The sequence below is a fragment of the Sturnus vulgaris genome, chromosome 4, assembly GCF_052056855.1.
Source record: "Sturnus vulgaris isolate bStuVul1 chromosome 4, bStuVul1.hap1, whole genome shotgun sequence".
NCBI classification, from domain to species: Eukaryota; Metazoa; Chordata; class Aves; order Passeriformes; family Sturnidae; genus Sturnus; species Sturnus vulgaris.
Genome location: NC_142246.1, coordinates 70,122,784 through 70,140,993, shown reverse-complemented (window position 1 = coordinate 70,140,993; position 18,210 = coordinate 70,122,784). Strand labels below are relative to the sequence as shown.

At 40.0% G+C, this 18,210-nt stretch overlaps 1 protein-coding gene and 1 long non-coding RNA gene across 5 annotated transcripts in view; one reads left to right on the top strand and one right to left on the bottom strand.

The window, feature by feature from the left end:
- Positions 1 to 18,210, top strand: part of AFG2A (AAA ATPase AFG2A) — a 157,348-nt gene that overhangs the window by 7,421 nt on the left and 131,717 nt on the right. For all 4 annotated transcript variants that reach the window (XR_015803441.1, XR_015803442.1, XM_088164178.1 and 1 more), the window contains exons 8-11: positions 188 to 311; positions 1,422 to 1,677; positions 13,199 to 13,353; positions 17,468 to 17,677. Coding sequence is in view for 2 of the 4 variants with exons in the window: in XM_088164178.1 (XP_088020304.1) it covers positions 188 to 311; positions 1,422 to 1,677; positions 13,199 to 13,353; positions 17,468 to 17,677 (745 nt within the window). In the remaining 2 variants the exon portion in view is untranslated. The remainder of the gene's footprint in view (positions 1 to 187; positions 312 to 1,421; positions 1,678 to 13,198; positions 13,354 to 17,467; positions 17,678 to 18,210) is intronic.
- LOC148224084 (uncharacterized) lies at positions 809 to 3,937 on the bottom strand. Its single transcript, XR_015803444.1, has 2 exons — positions 3,205 to 3,937; positions 809 to 2,649 (listed from the first exon to the last, which is right to left on the bottom strand). It is a non-coding gene; the product is annotated as an uncharacterized LOC148224084 (long non-coding RNA).

The following is an 18,210-nucleotide window of genomic DNA, read 5'->3' as shown; positions in this document are numbered from 1 at the left end:
TTATTTATTTTAGTTTTCTCTCTGTATAACACTGTATACAAGATTGAAACTTCCAGTTACCTAAAGGAGTGGAATGCTTGTTAGTTTTTGTAGGAACTGGACGTTTTCCATGATCAATTTTCCTCTGCTTTAGTGTTTTAAATCTTCCTGAGCACCTTAACTTTTTTCCTTTATTTTTTCCCCTCAGTCGCCCCTCAATTATATTTATAGATGAGTTGGATGCACTCTGTCCAAAGAGAGAAGGGGCTCAGAATGAAGTGGAAAAGAGAGTTGTTGCTTCACTGCTGACATTAATGGATGGCATTGGCTCAGTAAGTTAAATCTAATGAGACAATTAATGTACATGGGGACTTGCTGAGCAAAATAATATTGCTTCTACAGTGGGGCCAATTTGAGATGTATCACTTGTGGGGAAAGAAAACAGACTTAAGTGAGACTTTGTAGAATAATCTAATGCTTTTTTGGATGCTAAGCAGAGGATGTAGGAGAGGAATGTCTCCTGAAAACTGTTTAAAGGAAAGTAGGTTTCTTCCATTTACTGCCTTTCCTTTGCTTTCTCTCCCTCTTGTAGTTTTGGAGATCAAATTGAAAATTCAGTGATAGCCCATCATTGAACTAAACCAGGTATTTTTAATTGCTGTGAAATCAAAGTTATCAGAATACTTCTGGTAATATGTAGGCTGCATGATTAAAGGCAACAGCAGCAATTTCAAGATTACCAGAGCAGTATGTAGGGCATAAACAAAAGCCTAATGAAGAAACAGTAAATTTAATTGACTTGAGTAAATTATGGATTAAGCCCATAAAGTTTGGCAATCTCTCATCTTTATTTTATGATTATTAGCAGGAAAGATGAAAGAACTCTGTCCAGAGTCTGAAAATAAATTTCTTCTGTTTGTATAATCTGCAAGTTTCTCATTTTCCTGCATGGCAGTTTGAGTTGCCCAGTCTAGAATTGTTCACAGGCAGAACAGATTTTCTGGTGGCAAAGGCTGATGGATGTTCTTCCTGGAAAGAGTGCTTCGTTCACAAGAAGCAAATGACATTACAAGAGACAACCTAACTGATCTTGCCTCACTGTAAAAATGAAGAAGCAGAGCCTGAGGAAATTGGTTTGGATTTTTGACCTTGCTTTTCCTGCTTGACCTACAGGAAGCTTTATAACCTCCTGTCTCTGCTGGGTTTGATACCTGAACTGATTTGTTTCCCAACCTTGTTTATTCAAGGTCTGCTGATACCATTTTGTTCTTGTGCCAACGTTGCATTTTAGCTTAAGCACTTCTTTTTCTCTCCTTGGTTCTTACTTTCCTGATTTAGGAAAGCAGATTGTTGAGGGTTGAAGTGGGAGTGCCACTTGTATTATCTGTTTGACGTTTAATTGTACTTTAAAAGTAGTATTTGGTGTTGTTTGATGCCTTCAGGAAGACAGTGAAGGGCAGCTGTTGGTCCTTGGGGCCACCAATCGCCCTCATGCCCTGGATGCAGCGCTGCGCAGGCCAGGCCGTTTCGATAAGGAGATAGAAATTGGAATTCCCAATGCCCAGGACCGTCTGGACATACTCCAGAAGCTTCTCAAGAAGGTTCCCCATTCGCTCACAGCAGAGCAGTTGGCACATCTGGCTGATAGTGCACACGGTTATGTGGGTGCAGACTTGGCAGCCTTGTGCAAGGAAGCAGGTAAGGCTTTGCTTGTCTTGTTTAGGGTATTACTTTATTGTTAGTCTCTTTAATAAAGGAAAAAAAAAAATCCACGGTCTGTATTAATAGCTTTTGAAACAATGAAGTTTTATTAATTTTTGTGTCAAAGAGAACACAGCCAAGTGTGTCTCTTCCCAGGTAGATGGGAAAAATTCTTTGAATATTAACTTCTAAAATGCAGTGTTAAGATCAATAACCCTGGGGAATGCCTTGTACCATTTCTAGAATCTTAGACAGCTTGCTCTTTCTCAGTAACCCAATGGTTTTGGGAGTTAACTAACATTCTTAAGGGTTTTTCTTCTCTCTAGACAACCCCTTGCACACAAAAATCCCAAGTCACTCTGGCTGCACAGCTTGTCCTGCAGGTCCTTGTTCCCAGGATGTGGAGTCTGTGGGCCTCAGTGGTGTTTTACTGTGTCTCCCTTCCATATTTTGTGTCTGTATTCCATTTTCTTGCAGACGAGGAGCTCCTGGCAGGGTCCAGGGCGCTGTGTGCACCTGGCTCAGGTTCTGCAGCAGAGCTGAGAGAGCTGCACAGCACGCCCTGAGCTCGGGGCTGGAACGTGGCCCTTGGCTTTGGGAACAGGCATACCCTGGAGAATTATCCATGCATCATGCAGCCAGGGTTCACTATGTTCCAGGGAATGCTTCAGCATGAGTTCACCTCTGTTTTCATTGGATGAAATATTGCAAGTACTCTCTATCAGTTCCTAGGTTTTGCTAGAGCGTGTCTGCACAGTTTGAGTGTTGGAGCTTAAATCTGCCCATGAGCAGCCCTTTAAAACAGCTGAGTCAAAATAACAACTGTCCAGCTCTGCTTACACGTGTTTGCTCCCTTGTAGTTCACAAATAAGTTTGCTGCATGTGCTGGTTACTTTTATTTCCTTTGGCACTGGGACAGCTTCCTCTGGCAGTGGCACAGAGCACGGATAATTCTTGTATCGGAACTGACTGCAAAGATGACAGATGTTTTATTAGGGGTGATGGCACCTGGAACAGCAAGGTCTTTGCTTGCCAGCTTCCAGAAGTTTTAAGGGGTAGTTCTCAAATATGAATTTGTGGAGTTTTTATGGACCAAGAAGAAAAACAAATGAGATTATTAATTTTCTAGTGCTTTACCCTTGGCTTCAGTTGTGTTTTAAGCTCTGTTTTAAATTAGAAAACATCATTATTTTTCCCACTTGTATATATCTGTTAAAAAACAAGATAAACTCCCTTTTTTATTTTCCTTCCCCTGTGTTTTTGGAAGCCTGTCAGTCTGCCTGTGTCTCTGTACTCAAATAGTAAACACTTAACTAATGTAATCTCAAGTTCTCAGTGAGAAGTGTTGTGGTTTCAATTCCAAACATGACCCAGACAAGGTTTTTACTTATGCATGTGCAGATGGATTCATAATCCAGCTGCAAATACATATTATTTACCCACTTCATGAGGACCTCTTAGAAAATAAATCTGGAATGTTGTGCAGGTTGAACATTACACAGATAAAAATCTTCAGGTATCTACCTGTGACTGATTGCAGGACATGGTGTTATCCAGGAATTTTGCATCCAAAGCCAGTGGTGGGAATGAGGGGAGAGTAGATGTCTCCTTCCTATTGCCCTTCTTTCTTCAAGTTTGAATCCATGCTGTCAGATTTCCCCGTCGTTTGTTACCATGGGGTGACCTCTGCTGGGGAAAATCCAGTCCAGCGCCGTTAACTCCTTGCAGCCCACGTCAAGTTTTCCTCTTCGAGAAGTTGCAGAAGCATGAGTCAGTCGGGCTGTTACATAAACTGAACTTAAATTGCTCATCATTAAGGAACGTTCTTAGTTGCAGCCTTTTTTTTTCCCAATTAAGCTCTTTATCTGTTTTTTTAATATTACATTTTCAACGCCTTGTAAAATATTACTGCTTTCACTGGAGTTAAACTTAGCAAAGTAATTTTGTAATCTACTGTTTCTCCTCAGCAGAGCAAGATTCCTTCATATGGCAAATTTTCCAGTGTTTTGTCTAGTTTTTTTGTGTTGTTCCAAGATGCATGGGCTCCTATTGCTTCACTTCAGAAACTGCTGTGGGCCAAGCTAGCTTGCTGTCCAGGAATGCTCTCTGATATTCAGCCTAAGCTTTCCTTGTTTAGTTTTATCCCATTATTTCTATTTACATCCTTGTATAACACGTTTGCTCTCCCTCCTTAGTGTTTACACCCTTCAGATATCTCTAGGCTGTTCTCATGTCCCCTACCTCCTCATTCATTACTGAGCCAAACTATAAATATTTAGCTCTTTTAATCTTTCCTCTCATAAATAAGTCCTTCCTGCCTTCCGAGAAATTGTGTTGATTTTCTCTGAACTGCCTCCAGTTTGTCAATAACCTTTTTGGTGATGTAGCCCTTAGAATTGAACATAACATTTCATTTATATATATATATATATAATATATATGACAGCATAAAACATGGTATAAACATGTAGTTAAGGTGACTAATGCACATAATGTCCAAAATGCTTGATATTGAAGCAACATCTGAGTTAAGAATTCTTTCACAAATGTTAAGGTTATTTGTGCCAAATTCAGACTTGATGTGTAAGTACAGGTGAAATGTGGAAACTAACTTAGAAAAAGGATTTCAGAACTCAGGAATCCATGTTCAGCTTTTGGCACAGGGTTACTGTTGCTTGCTGATTGTATTTCTGTTGTGGTCTGTGGGGGACTCTCGAGTCCTGCATAGCCCATTTATATCCTTGGGTTTGTGGCTGGAAAGACTGCAAGTTTGCAAGCTAAATATGTTTATATTCTTAATACAAAGTTTAGATCATTTTCCAGAGGACTCATCTTTCCTTATCTTTCTACTTCAACTCTGTTTTTTTAACACATGTATTGTGTATATACTGCTTGTATAAACCAAGAGTGTAGTAATTAGTAACATGGTAAATGTAGTATTTGTAGGGCTTTTGCATCTCTAGTCAGGTTTCCTAAGATACTTCATTATAAAAGCTTTGATGTTTGCCTTCTATATAATTCTGAAGACCATTTGTTCATGGAAAGTAAATAACCATTGTAGAATTAAACATATTCCAACTGTTTTTTTGGCAGAAGTTGTTTGTTCTCCAGTGCAAGATTTGCTTAGTGGTACTGCTGGGGTCAGACAGGCAAGTTTCATATTCTGTTCAGCAACTCTGCATTTTCATGGGAATTCTGAAGAAGTTTTGGGGGTCTGTAATGTCCATTTTGTGTTGAGTGTTTCTAGGCCCCTATGTGGTGTGGTTTATGCTGGGATGGGCAGGGAGAGAAAAAGTGGGCAAGAAACTTTTGCAGAATCTGTGCTGTGTGACTTGGACTTTCCCAAACAGGGTATTGTGACCAAAAGCCACGACACCTCTATATGGAGATGCTTACAATAATCAGCTAAGAGTGTTTTTACTTTAGCTCCTGAATTTTTAAAATATTAGTTGGTTTTTCTTGTTTTCCTCTACTGAAGATCCAGTTCTAGCCTCTCACAAAAATGGAACCCCAAAACTGTGATTTTTATAGGGTATCTACCTGTCCAAGGTTACAATATCTGTAGTGACTCCACTGGAAAAAGTAAGATTTACTGTGATTCTCTACTGCCTAGCAAGATACTTATGATTTCCACAGAAGTTAACAGCCAAATGTGCCAAACCTGCAGATTGCATGCTGGGCACTGGGCCACATCCCACGGACATCAGCTTGCAGTGGTAGACTCCTTGGTAGACTCCTGAGGACTTGAGTACCATCCAAGAGATTCACACACAGAGAATTCTTGACAAGAAAAGAGCTTATTTATGTGTGTAGCTGAGAAAGTCTCATTCTTCAGGTTGGGAGAGGTCTAAATTATCCTAAATTATTTAGTAGGCTGATTTTTAGTGTGAACAGCTGCTTTCTGAATTGTTTTATCTCAAGCAGAGGAGTGTATAAAAGACAGACTGCCATATCCCTACATATAATATCAGTGTTTGTATGCCCTTGAGATCTTGTTGCTTCTCCTCTATTTAATTTGCCAGGTGGTCTTTTATTAATTCCCTAAAAAATTATAATGGGTTTAATTTATTGGCAAAGATAAGCACTGTACTTCTTTTTTTAAAAAAAACCAAAACATATGAAATGTTAATTATGTAGCAGGGACATGAATGGTATAAACTGTACTGAATGTTAGAAGATGCTTAGCAACAAAGGTTTCCAAATATAGCAATTTATTATAAACTTATCCTTCTATGGCTGCCTGTAGCATTTCAAGAGGGTGAATATAAATATAGCTTGATTTCTTCAAGGAGTGGGTTCAGTCATATTGTTTACAGAGAAAGGAAGTATTTGCTTTGTGACTCTCAGAATTTATCTTGAACATCCTTGTTCATTACACATCATTTCAGTGTGCTGATATAAAACACTTGGGCAGTGATAAGATAGCATCATGAGGAGAGGAAGAACAAATGGCTTTGTTTAAATAGTGGTCACTCTGGCAAGAACATTGATTTGTTTCCAGTAATGATGCTGTAACCACTGAGACTTTGAGACTTCTGTGAAAGAGGCACCGGTGGCTTTGTTTTGCATCAGAAGTTTTTAATTGCCTGGAAAAGGTATCACCCTCTTAGCCTTTAGGATTAGAATGGTTTTCTGGCTTGAGATGTCTGTTACCAGGAAAATCTTGGAGAAATAAGAGATTGAGATGCATATTTGACCAGTATGAATCACCATTGCTCTGCTGAATCTGTGAAGCCACTTTCATAAGCACGTGATAATGGTCTTTTGTCTTGTGCTCTTAATTTTGAGTCCTGTTGTTTGGAGATCTTGTCTTTAATTATCCCTGCATTCTGGTGAATAATACAGGATGGAGAGGCTTTATGCTGTATAATCCATAGCTCTGTATATTGATTTTATGTGGATATTAGATCTGTAAAGGTGTAATTTATTTAGGAGCATATTGTACTTGGCTCTTTGTTGGAGCTGAGACATTTCCTGCCTTTATCTTCTACACCCCAAGAAAGAGTTTCTGAAATCCACTTGCATTAAAAGTAAGAATTAAAAAACAATAATCAACTAAAGGACAGTCTCTTATGCTTTTTCTGGTTTTCCCTGTAATTGATGGGGAAGTGAATTCCCCCGCAGCCCAGGAATGTCTCTTTGTTAGACCTGTGTGGTTTTTTTTTTCCCCCCCAGCTCCTGCAGTTGTGGTAGCCTGGCCACCTGCAGGAAACATGAGCCGTGTGGGCTAATGTGATTAACAGTGAGGCTCTGTGCACCCCGAGGAGCAGCCCCTGACTGCTCTTTCAGCCAGACAAACGCTGCCTTCAATCCCTGCCTTCCCAGCCTCCTATCTCCAATCGAGCTCTTCCTTTCAGCTCAGGCACAGCCCTGATGAAACAGCCCAGTGTTAGGGCACCAAGAATATCCTTCCTTTCTTTAAGCCATAAAGATGCTGAAACTTTCCCAGCACTGTCTGGACCTGGGTTCTGCTGGGGGTGTGCAACAAACGCAGATATTTTTCTTGGTTTACACTGCTAAATGTAGGAATGTGGGCTTGAGAAGTTGTTGAAAATGCAGATTTTGATAGAGGCAGTTGATGACCAAGGCAATGGGATTGTTTGTTTTGCAGGGTGGCTTTTGGTTTGCTTTCAAATTAAGTGACTGCAGCTACAGATTTGAAAGGGGAAGCACTGCTTGACATGCTATAATTATTTTATTCCCTTATGGAAAGTGACTGAAAATACCATGTCTGTGTTGTTATTTATTTATTAGTAGCAGGGACAAATATTGAAGCTATGCTGTTGCAAACAATCTGTTATTGCATTGTCTGACTGAGTGCTGGTTCCCATGTGACACTCAAAATGAGGTGGGAAAGGCTGCTTGCCTTTTTGTGAAAAGGTCATGTAGAAAATGTGGGAGTTTGGGGAATATTAATAACATATCTAGTCAGATGGTCAATACAAAAAAAAGTGTTATGAAATTTTTGCAGAAAGGGCAGAATATTGGATTTTGCACTGAAAAGTGCAGACGTGATACAAATGTAGAGCTACAAAAGAAGTTTTGGATTGGGACAACTGAGTTTTCTGGCACTGTGTTCCATCACTCTAAATTATGGTGTAAGGAGAGCAAGCAAATGCAATCTTCAGTGTTCATGAGTGTGAAATTCTGTGTTCTGTGGTGTTTAAGTTGGATCCCTGAAGCAGAGGGTGTTTCTAGACCAAAGCAATTGGCCCAGCACGTTAGGAGCAAATGGGCCCGAGCTTGCACACACACATGGCAATGCAGTGTGGCTTCTTTGGCCTCTCTAACGTGTTTTGGGGTTGTTGCTTTGAGCAGCAGCTTGGAATGATGGCTTTTCTGCAGAAGTGGCTTCATGTGGCTGCTGCCTCTCTGAATCAATGCTGGTGCATGCTGTGTTGTTTTTGGAATTATTTTTTCTTAAAGAAAATCTTTGCCCCTTTTTTTTGTTTGTTTTTTAATGATACTTCGATTTTTGTTTTTGCATGAGGAACATTGCACTCACTGCAGTCAGGGCATGTGAACTTTCAGTTTTCATCATAACTAGTTTTAAGTGTGTGTTTATCCAAAACTTGCAGCTAATTGGATGATGGCATTGCTGACTTCATGCACACAGTTGTGAGTTGAGTACTTAATAATTTGTTTAAAGCACATCCCATTCTGCCTGCTGATACTTATATAAGCAGGAAATAGACATTATTTTTCAGAAGAGTAGATCAATAACTGTAACTAATATTTAAAATGAACTCTCTTGGCAAATATGTTACCACGTTCTTACTTCTGCAGTTTGAGTGGTATGGAAGAAATGATATTATTCATGTGTGGTAATGCAGTCAGCAGTAGATATTTGTATGTAGAATGATCAGCTACTATTGGGGGACAGAGCTTGAACATTTTCAGGCAAAATTTTCATAAGTCTCCTAACTTTGATTTTTAGCTGTATCCCTTGCCAACATTCCTAATTACAATCAGCAGTTAGCCATTAGCTGCTGCTTCTTGTCTTTCTACCCTTGCTCTTCTGGTAGCCTGGCAGTCCTTATTTTTCTCCTCACACACGTGTGACCACCCTTAGGTACATTTATATCTGGGAGCAGGCTAGGAACAGGCAGTCTGGTATTCCTTATTTCCCTCTGTTGTCACAGTGTTGGGATAAATGACGTGTGTGTGTACCTGATCTGTGACTAAACCATTTCCTCTACGAAAGAAGGTCTGAAAATGCAGTTCCTCCTTCCTTCCTTCCTTCCTTGCCCTCCCCTGTCACACCTCTCAGCAGCTTTCAGGCAGCTCCACAGACATGTTCCAGCAAATGCTGGGGCTCTTCAGGAAGGACTATAAATTGTGGATGTAATCCCTGCAGTGGGTTAGTGTTCAGGTTAGCCCAGTGAATTTGCAATGTTATGGTTACAAGGGATTTAAGGGCATTATCTTTCCTGTGCAAAAAGTGCATGAAAGTTCTTCAGGGATTTTTCCCATATAGCTCTGGCAGCTAAAGAGAGATTGCAGAATATGGGTTTTGAGAGCAAAAAGTCAAGGTTTCTGCTTCCTGACTTTTTTTCCTAAATACACTTTTATGTATAGGTTAAATTTTTTTTAAAAGTTACAAATACATTTTAAACTGACTTTAAGTTATATGAAATGCTTTTTCTATGCATAAACCTTTTGAATTTTGAAGTGTAGTTTGTAAAGATCTGGATGTAGAGGAAGATGCCCCCTTCAGTGCCATAAGAAAGCTGGGATCTTGCTCATCTATGCCCCTCTGTTGAGTATTCCACTGCCAGCCATGTGGCAGAGGATCACACTGGACCTGACAGCTGTCACAGGGAGAAATAATATGTATCTTCAAGGTTTGGCCAGAAGGATTTGGGAGGGAAATGCTTGATTAGCAGAGAAAGAATAAACATTTCCTTTTGTAAACAATCTTACAAGAAGATAACAATTTCTTTGAAGCTACTTACAAATTCTGGTATTGGGATTCTGGTAGAGTAAGTCCTGACGGAATGGATTTGTAAAAGGAACAACTGATGGGCAGTAAAAGATGCATGATTAACCATTTTGTTAGGCTCAGTTTATTTCCTCAAGTGTTGTATATATATTCTGTTTTGGAAACCTAAAGTATATATGTTGGTCATTCTGAGTGGCTGCTTCCTATTATTTACAGTGGTGTGTAATTATACACAGACTCTGACAAATATAGCAGTGTTGTAGGATCTATTTTTAGGCTCAGATATTTGTTATTATGACCTAATGTGCCAAAACTTAGCCAAGCTATGAGCAAGAAAATCTGACAGGCAAACAATGCTATCGACCTTGTGCATAGCCTGGTACCAAAGAAGGATCATCTGTACCAGGACAGGGCGTTCTGCTGCGTTTTTCCCCTCTGTCCACTTGGTTTCCTCTGTTCCAGACAGACAGGATGAGTTGGTGAGGTAGAGCACACCGTTGCTGGGCTGGAACAAACTGTTTATTTTCCATTGTTTGTAATCATGCATGCCTTATTATGCTGGGTTTTTTAATTTGTTTGGATTTTTTTTTGTTTAGTTAGTTTGGTTTTTTTTGTTGTTGTTTTTTGGTTTAAACCAGGATTTTCCATTGCTGCTTCACTGAGGATCAGTGTTGTTCACTCTCCTTTTGCTCAAAGTAGGTATCCCATGCCTGTGTCAAGTCCCCCTGACCCTTCAGCAGGATAACTGCACTTCAGTCCTTCCTCCCTCATGCAGGACTGGAATAAAACAGGGAAAACCCACTCACCCACTTCTGAGCATCCCCAGACACTGCCAAAAGGGTTACTGATCCTCCTTAACCCTGAAGAATGAAATAACATGTGAACAGCAGCAAGCAGAGCTGAAACAAATGCTGTGCTCAGAGTCAGTTCACAGCAATGACATTATGCTCAACCCAAAACATTCCCATGTAGAAGACACCCAGGAGGTGCCTGATGTTTTCTGAGGTGTTCCTGTCTGTGCATTATAGCTTGTATAGTGCTGAACCTGGCTTTGCTGTAGGATTCCACCTCCTCTGCACTGCTTCTGGCAGCAGGATTTGCATCCTACCCTGCATTTCCTTACATTAAATCCATCTTTCAGCTTCTCAGGACAAGGATGTGTTTTCCTGCCTCTGGCAAGCCACTGGTTGTATCCTTCTCCTGTTACTGAGGCTCCCCCCCGCCCCTCTTGTTAGAGGTCAATCTGAAGTGCAGGAAAGAATGATTATGATAACAGGAGGAAACAGGAAGAATCATGCTTTCTTTTTCAATCTGTTTTTTATTATTGTTTTAATGTAAAACATTGTTTCAATTAAATGCTGACCTGTGCGGTGGCGTGTGCGTGCACATGCTGAAATGAATTCCGGCTTTGTTTGGAAAGCTGTGACCTCTTTATTCCTGTTCTGGATCAAGGCTGTTGCCTTTCAAACCCACTGCTGAGGACTGAAATTTCACTCGTGCTCCTCCTAGCACTGGCAGTAACAAACCTTTAGAGCAATGGTCTCCTTGGGCATTTTTATTTGCTGTTCTCTCTAAATTTTTAAAATAAATGTGCTTGATTTTAAAACTTATTCATGTCATGGAAAAAAAACCCCAAAACCCCATGACATTTAAAATGCATGATATGAGGTGGGGCAGATAGGTATGGAAATAAGCAGATACCTTTATCGTTTACTTGCTTTCTCTATGCCTTAATTTCATGTGATGTTATTTACTTGCATTTTTTAAAATTGATATTCCCATGTGAATTGACTGCTCTGAAAGAAAATATAAGACTGGATCCCAGTGCTCACTCCCACCCCCCAAAGTCTTAGCTTCAATGACACTGGAGTAATATGTCAAGTTTGTTATTTGTTTGGATATAAGTTTTAAATCTGTGGGAGTGAATCTCTATAGTCTCATTTAAGTTTTGGGGTTTGTTTTTTATTTGCTTAAAATCAACTTCTTCAGAGGAAGGAAAAAGTGGGTGAGGAATAGCATGAAATTTGCCTGAGTTGTTAAAATGAGTCAGTTACATTTTATACTTGTCCTCTGGTGACCAGATTTTCATTTTTCTCCTTGGCCTCATGGAATGTTTTTATTTATACATCTTATTAGTTTTGGATGTTCTGTGCAAGGGGAAGCCTGAATTACAAACTTTTTTCCTTTCTGTTATTGTATTAAGAGCCTGGGTATTGGATGCAGGTGCTCCGACTCTGCTGTAATTGGCACTTCATGGAGAGAACACCAGCTGTACTGCTTCACAGGGGACATATTATATCTCTTCACACGTTGTATATATTGTAGGAAATGCAGAATTCCTGTCATTGTCAGAAACTTTGCATGTCTGCATCTACCAGTGCCTCTGCAGAAAAAAAAAAGACAACAATCTGCTGAAAGTTAAAACCACGTCTATTTTCAGAAACGCCTTATCCCTTTTATTGTCCTTTCATGTAGCACTAATTGATGTTTTGTTTGGTTAAATATAGAAGAGACTTAACAAATGTTTGTCTTTTTATGGTCATGCAAGGTGAGCTGGTGTGGTATGAGCTGCCTCATTTGTTTTGGAACACATGGCAGCAGATATCACGTATCTGGATGTGTGTATACCTGTATATAAAATTATACTCATCATATTGAACTTTTTGAGTCACACTACAGGGTTAGAAGCAGAAGCAATAAAAGTCAAAAATTATATTAGACCTTAAAAGGGATAATTATACAGTGGGAAGACCATCCTGCTTGTGGGCATCTTACACAATGGGGGCTTGCAGTTGCTCTCTTGGAAATGCCTGGGAGCTGCCAACGGTACTGCTTGATCCTGCCTGAGGAGAATTGATGTGTGAGTAGGTGGGACTTGTGTGGCTTTTGAGGGGTTGATTTATAGGAAGAAACTAGGAATTAGTATCAAGATTTATAGATACTGCATGTGAGTGATTTGTCCAAACAAAAGAGTTAGTAAAAGCTCTGCCTGTGTTTGAAAAGTGGGATTGCTGAAGGGAACAAAGAACTGTTGAGTGTCACAGGGAATGTTTGTTCCATATCAAGAAAAATGCAGGTGTCTGGCATCTTACTACATGGAAAAATAGGGTTCCAATGGAAGGTAAAGCAATCTCATCAGGCTTTTAAAAAAAGTTTTGAAGCTAGTGGCCTGATAATAGAGAAGTGGTGAGATTTTGGATTTCTCGTGAGCTGATTTAACATGTCCTTGAATGTTCATTATCCCTCTTCCTCTGTGGTTTAGAAATGTGTTCTGATCTGAACATCCAGGTTTGCTCTCTAAGTTTCATCTCTGGGAAAACAGGAACAAGGCTGTTTAATTTTGTCTTTTGGAACAGATACAGCTTATATTCTATGGGTGGTTGTTAAATCCCCTTTTTTGTGCTTTCTCATCAGAAGTGAATGTGTGGTCTTCGATGTAGTTCAGGCCCAGCACTGAGACACTCTTCTGAACATCATTTCCTTTCCAGTGCCGCAGTATTTTTGTGCGTGGTACACTCTGCTCTGGTGAGAACCTGGAGGAAGCCTACCTATTTCCATGGATTTTTGTTTCACTAGGTTTGTACGCACTGCGGAGAGCTCTGGGGAAGAGGCCTGACCTGCGGGACACCGCCGTGGCTGGGTCAGTGATGATTGCTTTCAATGACTTCCTGCAGGGGATGAAGGATGTCAGGCCCAGCGCCATGAGGGAGGTGGCAATCGATGTGCCAAAAGTAAGTTGTGCAATGCTGTGGCAACACTGTCAGGGCCACATAAAGAGAGGAATTTTATGGAATGGAAGCCTTAATTTACTGGTTCAGGTTGTATATCTGTATTTCTGTTTGCATGTTTATTTGTAATTTTGAACCATTTGCAGAATGATTCCGAATGCTTCAGGAAGAGTTTGGAGTGCGGGATCACATCTCCTGATCTGTGGTTTTTTATGCTGAGTGGATTACTGGGGTAAAAATCTTCAGATGCTGTTCAAGGAAGGTCTGGAAAAGCTGTGAAAGCTGGAGCCTTTTGGGAAGCAGACACAAAATAAAGCAGAAACCAACTGTTAGCATTTGTAACCAAAGTGTGTTGAAACAAAGCTGTAAAGAGTTTGATTGCTCTGATTTTTGTGTAAATGTGGTCGGAATGTGTTCAGTGTCATATGTTTTTAAGTGAAGGCAGAACTCAATGCTGTAGGCAGATTGCCACTGCCAAGTGCTCACCTCTCAGGTGATTGTCATTATATGAACAGTTTTTTTTTGGTGGTGCCAGGTTCATCTTTACCCTGCTCACTGCCCTCTTAATTACATATTATAGTGATTCAGTAGCAGACCAAACATAAATCGGGCTGGAGAACTTATCTGCTTTAAGGCAGCTCTGATTTATGTTAAGAAGATTGAGCAAAATAATTTTGTTTTTAATTTGACTAAATCCTGATTCTGTGAGCAGTTGTGCTGGTGTTTCTCAGCAGCTCCTCAAGTCCTAGAAGAAAACATTTATGTTTCATTGCATGAAAATGAGTCATTTGGGAATTATATTGCATAACTGTAGACCCTTATTCCCAAACTTATTGGAATGGGAAATAAAATCCATGAACCGGATGCTGCACACAGCCAGCTCGGATGTCACACTTGGCTTGCTAAGGGTCCATGCTGTGCAGGGTGGAATTGCCTGGGCTGGCCCCAAACAGCTTTTCCTGGAAATGGTGTCATGGCACCAATATCCTCAAGGCTAAGTAGTTCTGCTGAGAGCCAGAGTTAGTGATTCTTGCCTTGCTCATTGTGCTACTGTCTCATGGGCTCAGGTTTTTATCCCTGTGCTGAGCCTCTCAGGCACTCCAGCCCCTTTGGAGCCAGGTGGAATGCTGCCCAATGGCACAACACAGGCAGGTAAAAGCAAGGTCTTGAGGTATTGCAGGAAATCTGTTCTCAGTCCTGGTCAGCCTATTCCTCAGGCTCCTCATGTCCACCAAACCATCCTGCTGGTAGCTTCCTTGATTGTAACTTGATTTTATTTGTTAAACACCCAGTGTTATTGGAATGCTACTGGAATTCATTCCTTTATTAACAACATGGTGGAGATCGTGCTGACAGAACCTGCATTTCCACAAAGTAATGCATATTCTCTGAAGATGTAGGGTAAATTTCAAGCCATCTGTTTACTACCTGGGGTGAGTTTAAAGTACTGGGTGCAATAGATTTTGTGCCCTCCCATATCACCTACCAAAGGACAGGAGTGTGGAACTAGATGATCTTCAGGGTCCATTCCATCTCAAAATATTCTGTAATCTGAAAAATCGTGCTTAAAAATAACTTCAAACACTAAATAAATTATAAGATGTGAGATTTTTTTTTCCCCTAAGAGAAGACAGGAATTTGAGCTACATTAATAATATCAGTTTTTTAGGTAGATATTGCAGATACAGTACTCACTTGGCATCTCCCTTGGTGTGGATGGGATTTTTGGCCTATGTAGTTACTTGCAAGTAAAACTATTGACATACATGAATTTATTTTTTTTTAGCTTCATTTTTCAAATGATGGGGCTCTTTCATATTTCATTGCTTTGCAGTAGCCACGTGCCAATCAAATGATAAGTGTTCAAAATAACTTCTGAATAAAGCCACAATTCCTTCCTCTTGTGCCTGAAGTGTGTTGGCTGTGACCAAGGCAAACATAAAATCCTTGCTGCCTACTTCTGTGTGGCATCTTGCCTTCCATTTTTACAGAACCTTTCTTGAACTTTGCTGTGTGTTACAACCTTTTTAGAATGCTGCTTTTTCTGCAACAGGGGTTTAGGAGAGAGGAGATGCACATTATAAATCAGGAAGTTAATACTGCAGTTCTTTGGAGAGTTGCACTACAGTTGCCGTTCCTCCCTCTCCTATGGGTCTTGCTGAATTTTTCTTCAGAGTGTTGTGGGTTTTGCTTACCTCTTTCACTCCCTTTACTGCAATTCAACTCTCAGATTTTTGTCTTTGCAGCCAACAGGTTCTGGATAAGACATCCTTTGCCTGTCTGTTTTATTTCTTTAGTACTGGTGCTTAATAACCTCTGGGGAGCTGCTGCTCTGCATCACACTCTGAGCTCTGTTGACCTGGGGAGAGCTAAAGATTGCAGCAGTAGTGAATTGTTGGTGTCATACACACTGTAGCAGAGAGCTGGTTTTGTATGTGTGAGCCCAGCCCCAAGGCTAATCTTTAAAGCCATTTCCACGGTGACACAACATCACACCTCATTGCTGCTGTTGCAAGACGTCTCCTTTGAGTTCCTGTGCAGATGAGAGCAGTGTAACTATTGCTGGTGGACTGTTCCCCAGCCCCTCTCTCCCTCCCCACCCCAAACACAGTTATCTCTCTCCTTTTGAAATGAGGACAAATTTGTTCTGTTTAGAATTCACCAGAAAGTGAAGGGAATGGTTTATTAGCTATTTTTGCTTTTAATACTATTGCTGCACCAATTCCACTCCTTGTACTGTCAGAATTTAAAATGTACGTGAAGTCAGAATAAGTCTCCAGATTGCTGAAAACAACCTTCATGTAAGGTGGCCTTACTTCACCTTTTCTGTATAATTCTGTCACTTGTGCTGGTGTTAAATGACATGTAGTGGGTCTGAAAAATCACTTGAATGATGCCTGAATGTTATTCAGTAGACTGAATATTTGCAGAGGGTAAGTGACTAAATATTTAAGAGGGTAAAAATAACATTTAAGTGTTCTCTCCCTGGATTTTTATGTGCATGTAAAGTATTGCTAATAGACCTTGCCTTCTGTTGCTGAAACTTACAGGGAATTCATGATGGCCTAATTAATTTCAAGATGGTCTTGTTCATGTTTGTCAAAATCTTTGTCTAGATAGAAAGACATGATGAAGGGAATGACTAGTCTGTGCTTTGCCAGGTATGAGTAAGGATTGATACTGAAAAAAGGAGAACAAGCTTATGTTGTCTTCTTCCCTCAGAAAAAGCTGTTTAAGAGTATCAAGATTTAGTTCTGTGCAGTTTACAAAGCTCCTACATAGAATCAAGGATTGTAGGCGTAGGCAATACATCTTTTTAAATGAAAGTTAAACCATACTATTTCATATCTGACTCAAAAGCACAAAATTTTCTTGTGCTTCTGCTCTCTTTGTAATTTTCTTCTACATAGAGAAGTCTGACAATCTAAGAGAAATTTTATTTGATTTCAAGTTTGCTTGGTCTTTAACAAAAGCGCTTGCACCACATCCAAATGCTCTTTTTCATCTACTTCAATAGCAGACTGAATTACCTTTTTCAGGGACTGTGTACTTCTAGTTTCCACTTCTTGTCTTGGCATCAAGAGAAAATAAGGACAAACCAAGGGTAACACCAGATTTCAGCTCGGGGGAAAGGCAATACCTTACCTCTCAGCAACACTCTGCTTGCTTTCCACATGTAACTCACTTTGCAGAGCTGAAGGATGATTTATGTTGAGCAAATTTCTGGAAGAGTGTTTTAAGGTGGAAGATTATTTGATTTAGGTGTGCCTTGACATGTTTAATACTTGAAGTGAATGGGAGTGGATGGTGACCCGAGGAAGAGCAGGCTGGGAGGCTGTGGAGAAAAGTCTCAGATTTGTTGACAGCCATGTAGGAAGAGGTGTGGCAGGTTTTAGATTTGCCTGCTTTTTTTGGGTAGGACATATCACATGCCTTTATGTACTCCTGACAAGCCTGTCTTGTGCTTCTTGTTAATAAAGACTTTTTGAAGAAGTGACTCATTAAAACAAATTAATTAAAGAACCAGTACACATTTTACAGAGCATTTTTGATTTGTTTACTTTTTTAATAGTTCTGCTCCATGATCTGAATTGAGCAAAAATGTTCTGTTCTGCAGGTGTCTTGGTCAGACATAGGAGGACTAGAAGATGTCAAGCTGAAGTTGAAGCAGGCAGTTGAATGGCCTCTCAAACATCCAGAGTCCTTCATCCGAATGGGGATCCAGCCTCCCAAAGGTGTCCTGCTTTATGGACCTCCTGGGTGCTCAAAAACCATGATAGCAAAAGCTTTGGCTCATGAAAGTGGCCTCAACTTCTTGGCAGTGAAGGTAGGCCATTCAGACTCACATATTCTTAACTCCTGCATAACAACTGATGGTTTACCAATTTCCAGTGTTAAAATCCAGTGGCTCTTAGTGTTTCTGATCCCTGTATATGCTCCAGCAAGCACCCTGTAAATATCAAGTAAGTTTGTGTTTTCTTGTATGCTGTTAAAAGAATTGTTATTTATTTTATCACAGCACACATGTTGGATGGACAGGTAAGCTGTAGAGTGACATCTTAAATATTGGCATTGTTTATAAAGTCTTTCTAAAAGTGACAACAGTATTTATACTGCAATTAAAGCAATGTAAATGAAAAGTGACTCTGGATAGTGAATAACTGCTCTTACTGTAATAATTACTTGCATACATGGAAGTATTATCATCTAATCTCTTACATTCCTTTTCATTTCTCAGGGAGGTCACTTTCTTTATCTCACTGTTTGTGTTTCATTACAGATTTTTCTTGTCCTAGTTGCCTTTTTTTCTGGGGAAATGGTTCTGCTTCATCAGTTTTTGGAAAGCTTGCAAAATCAGTT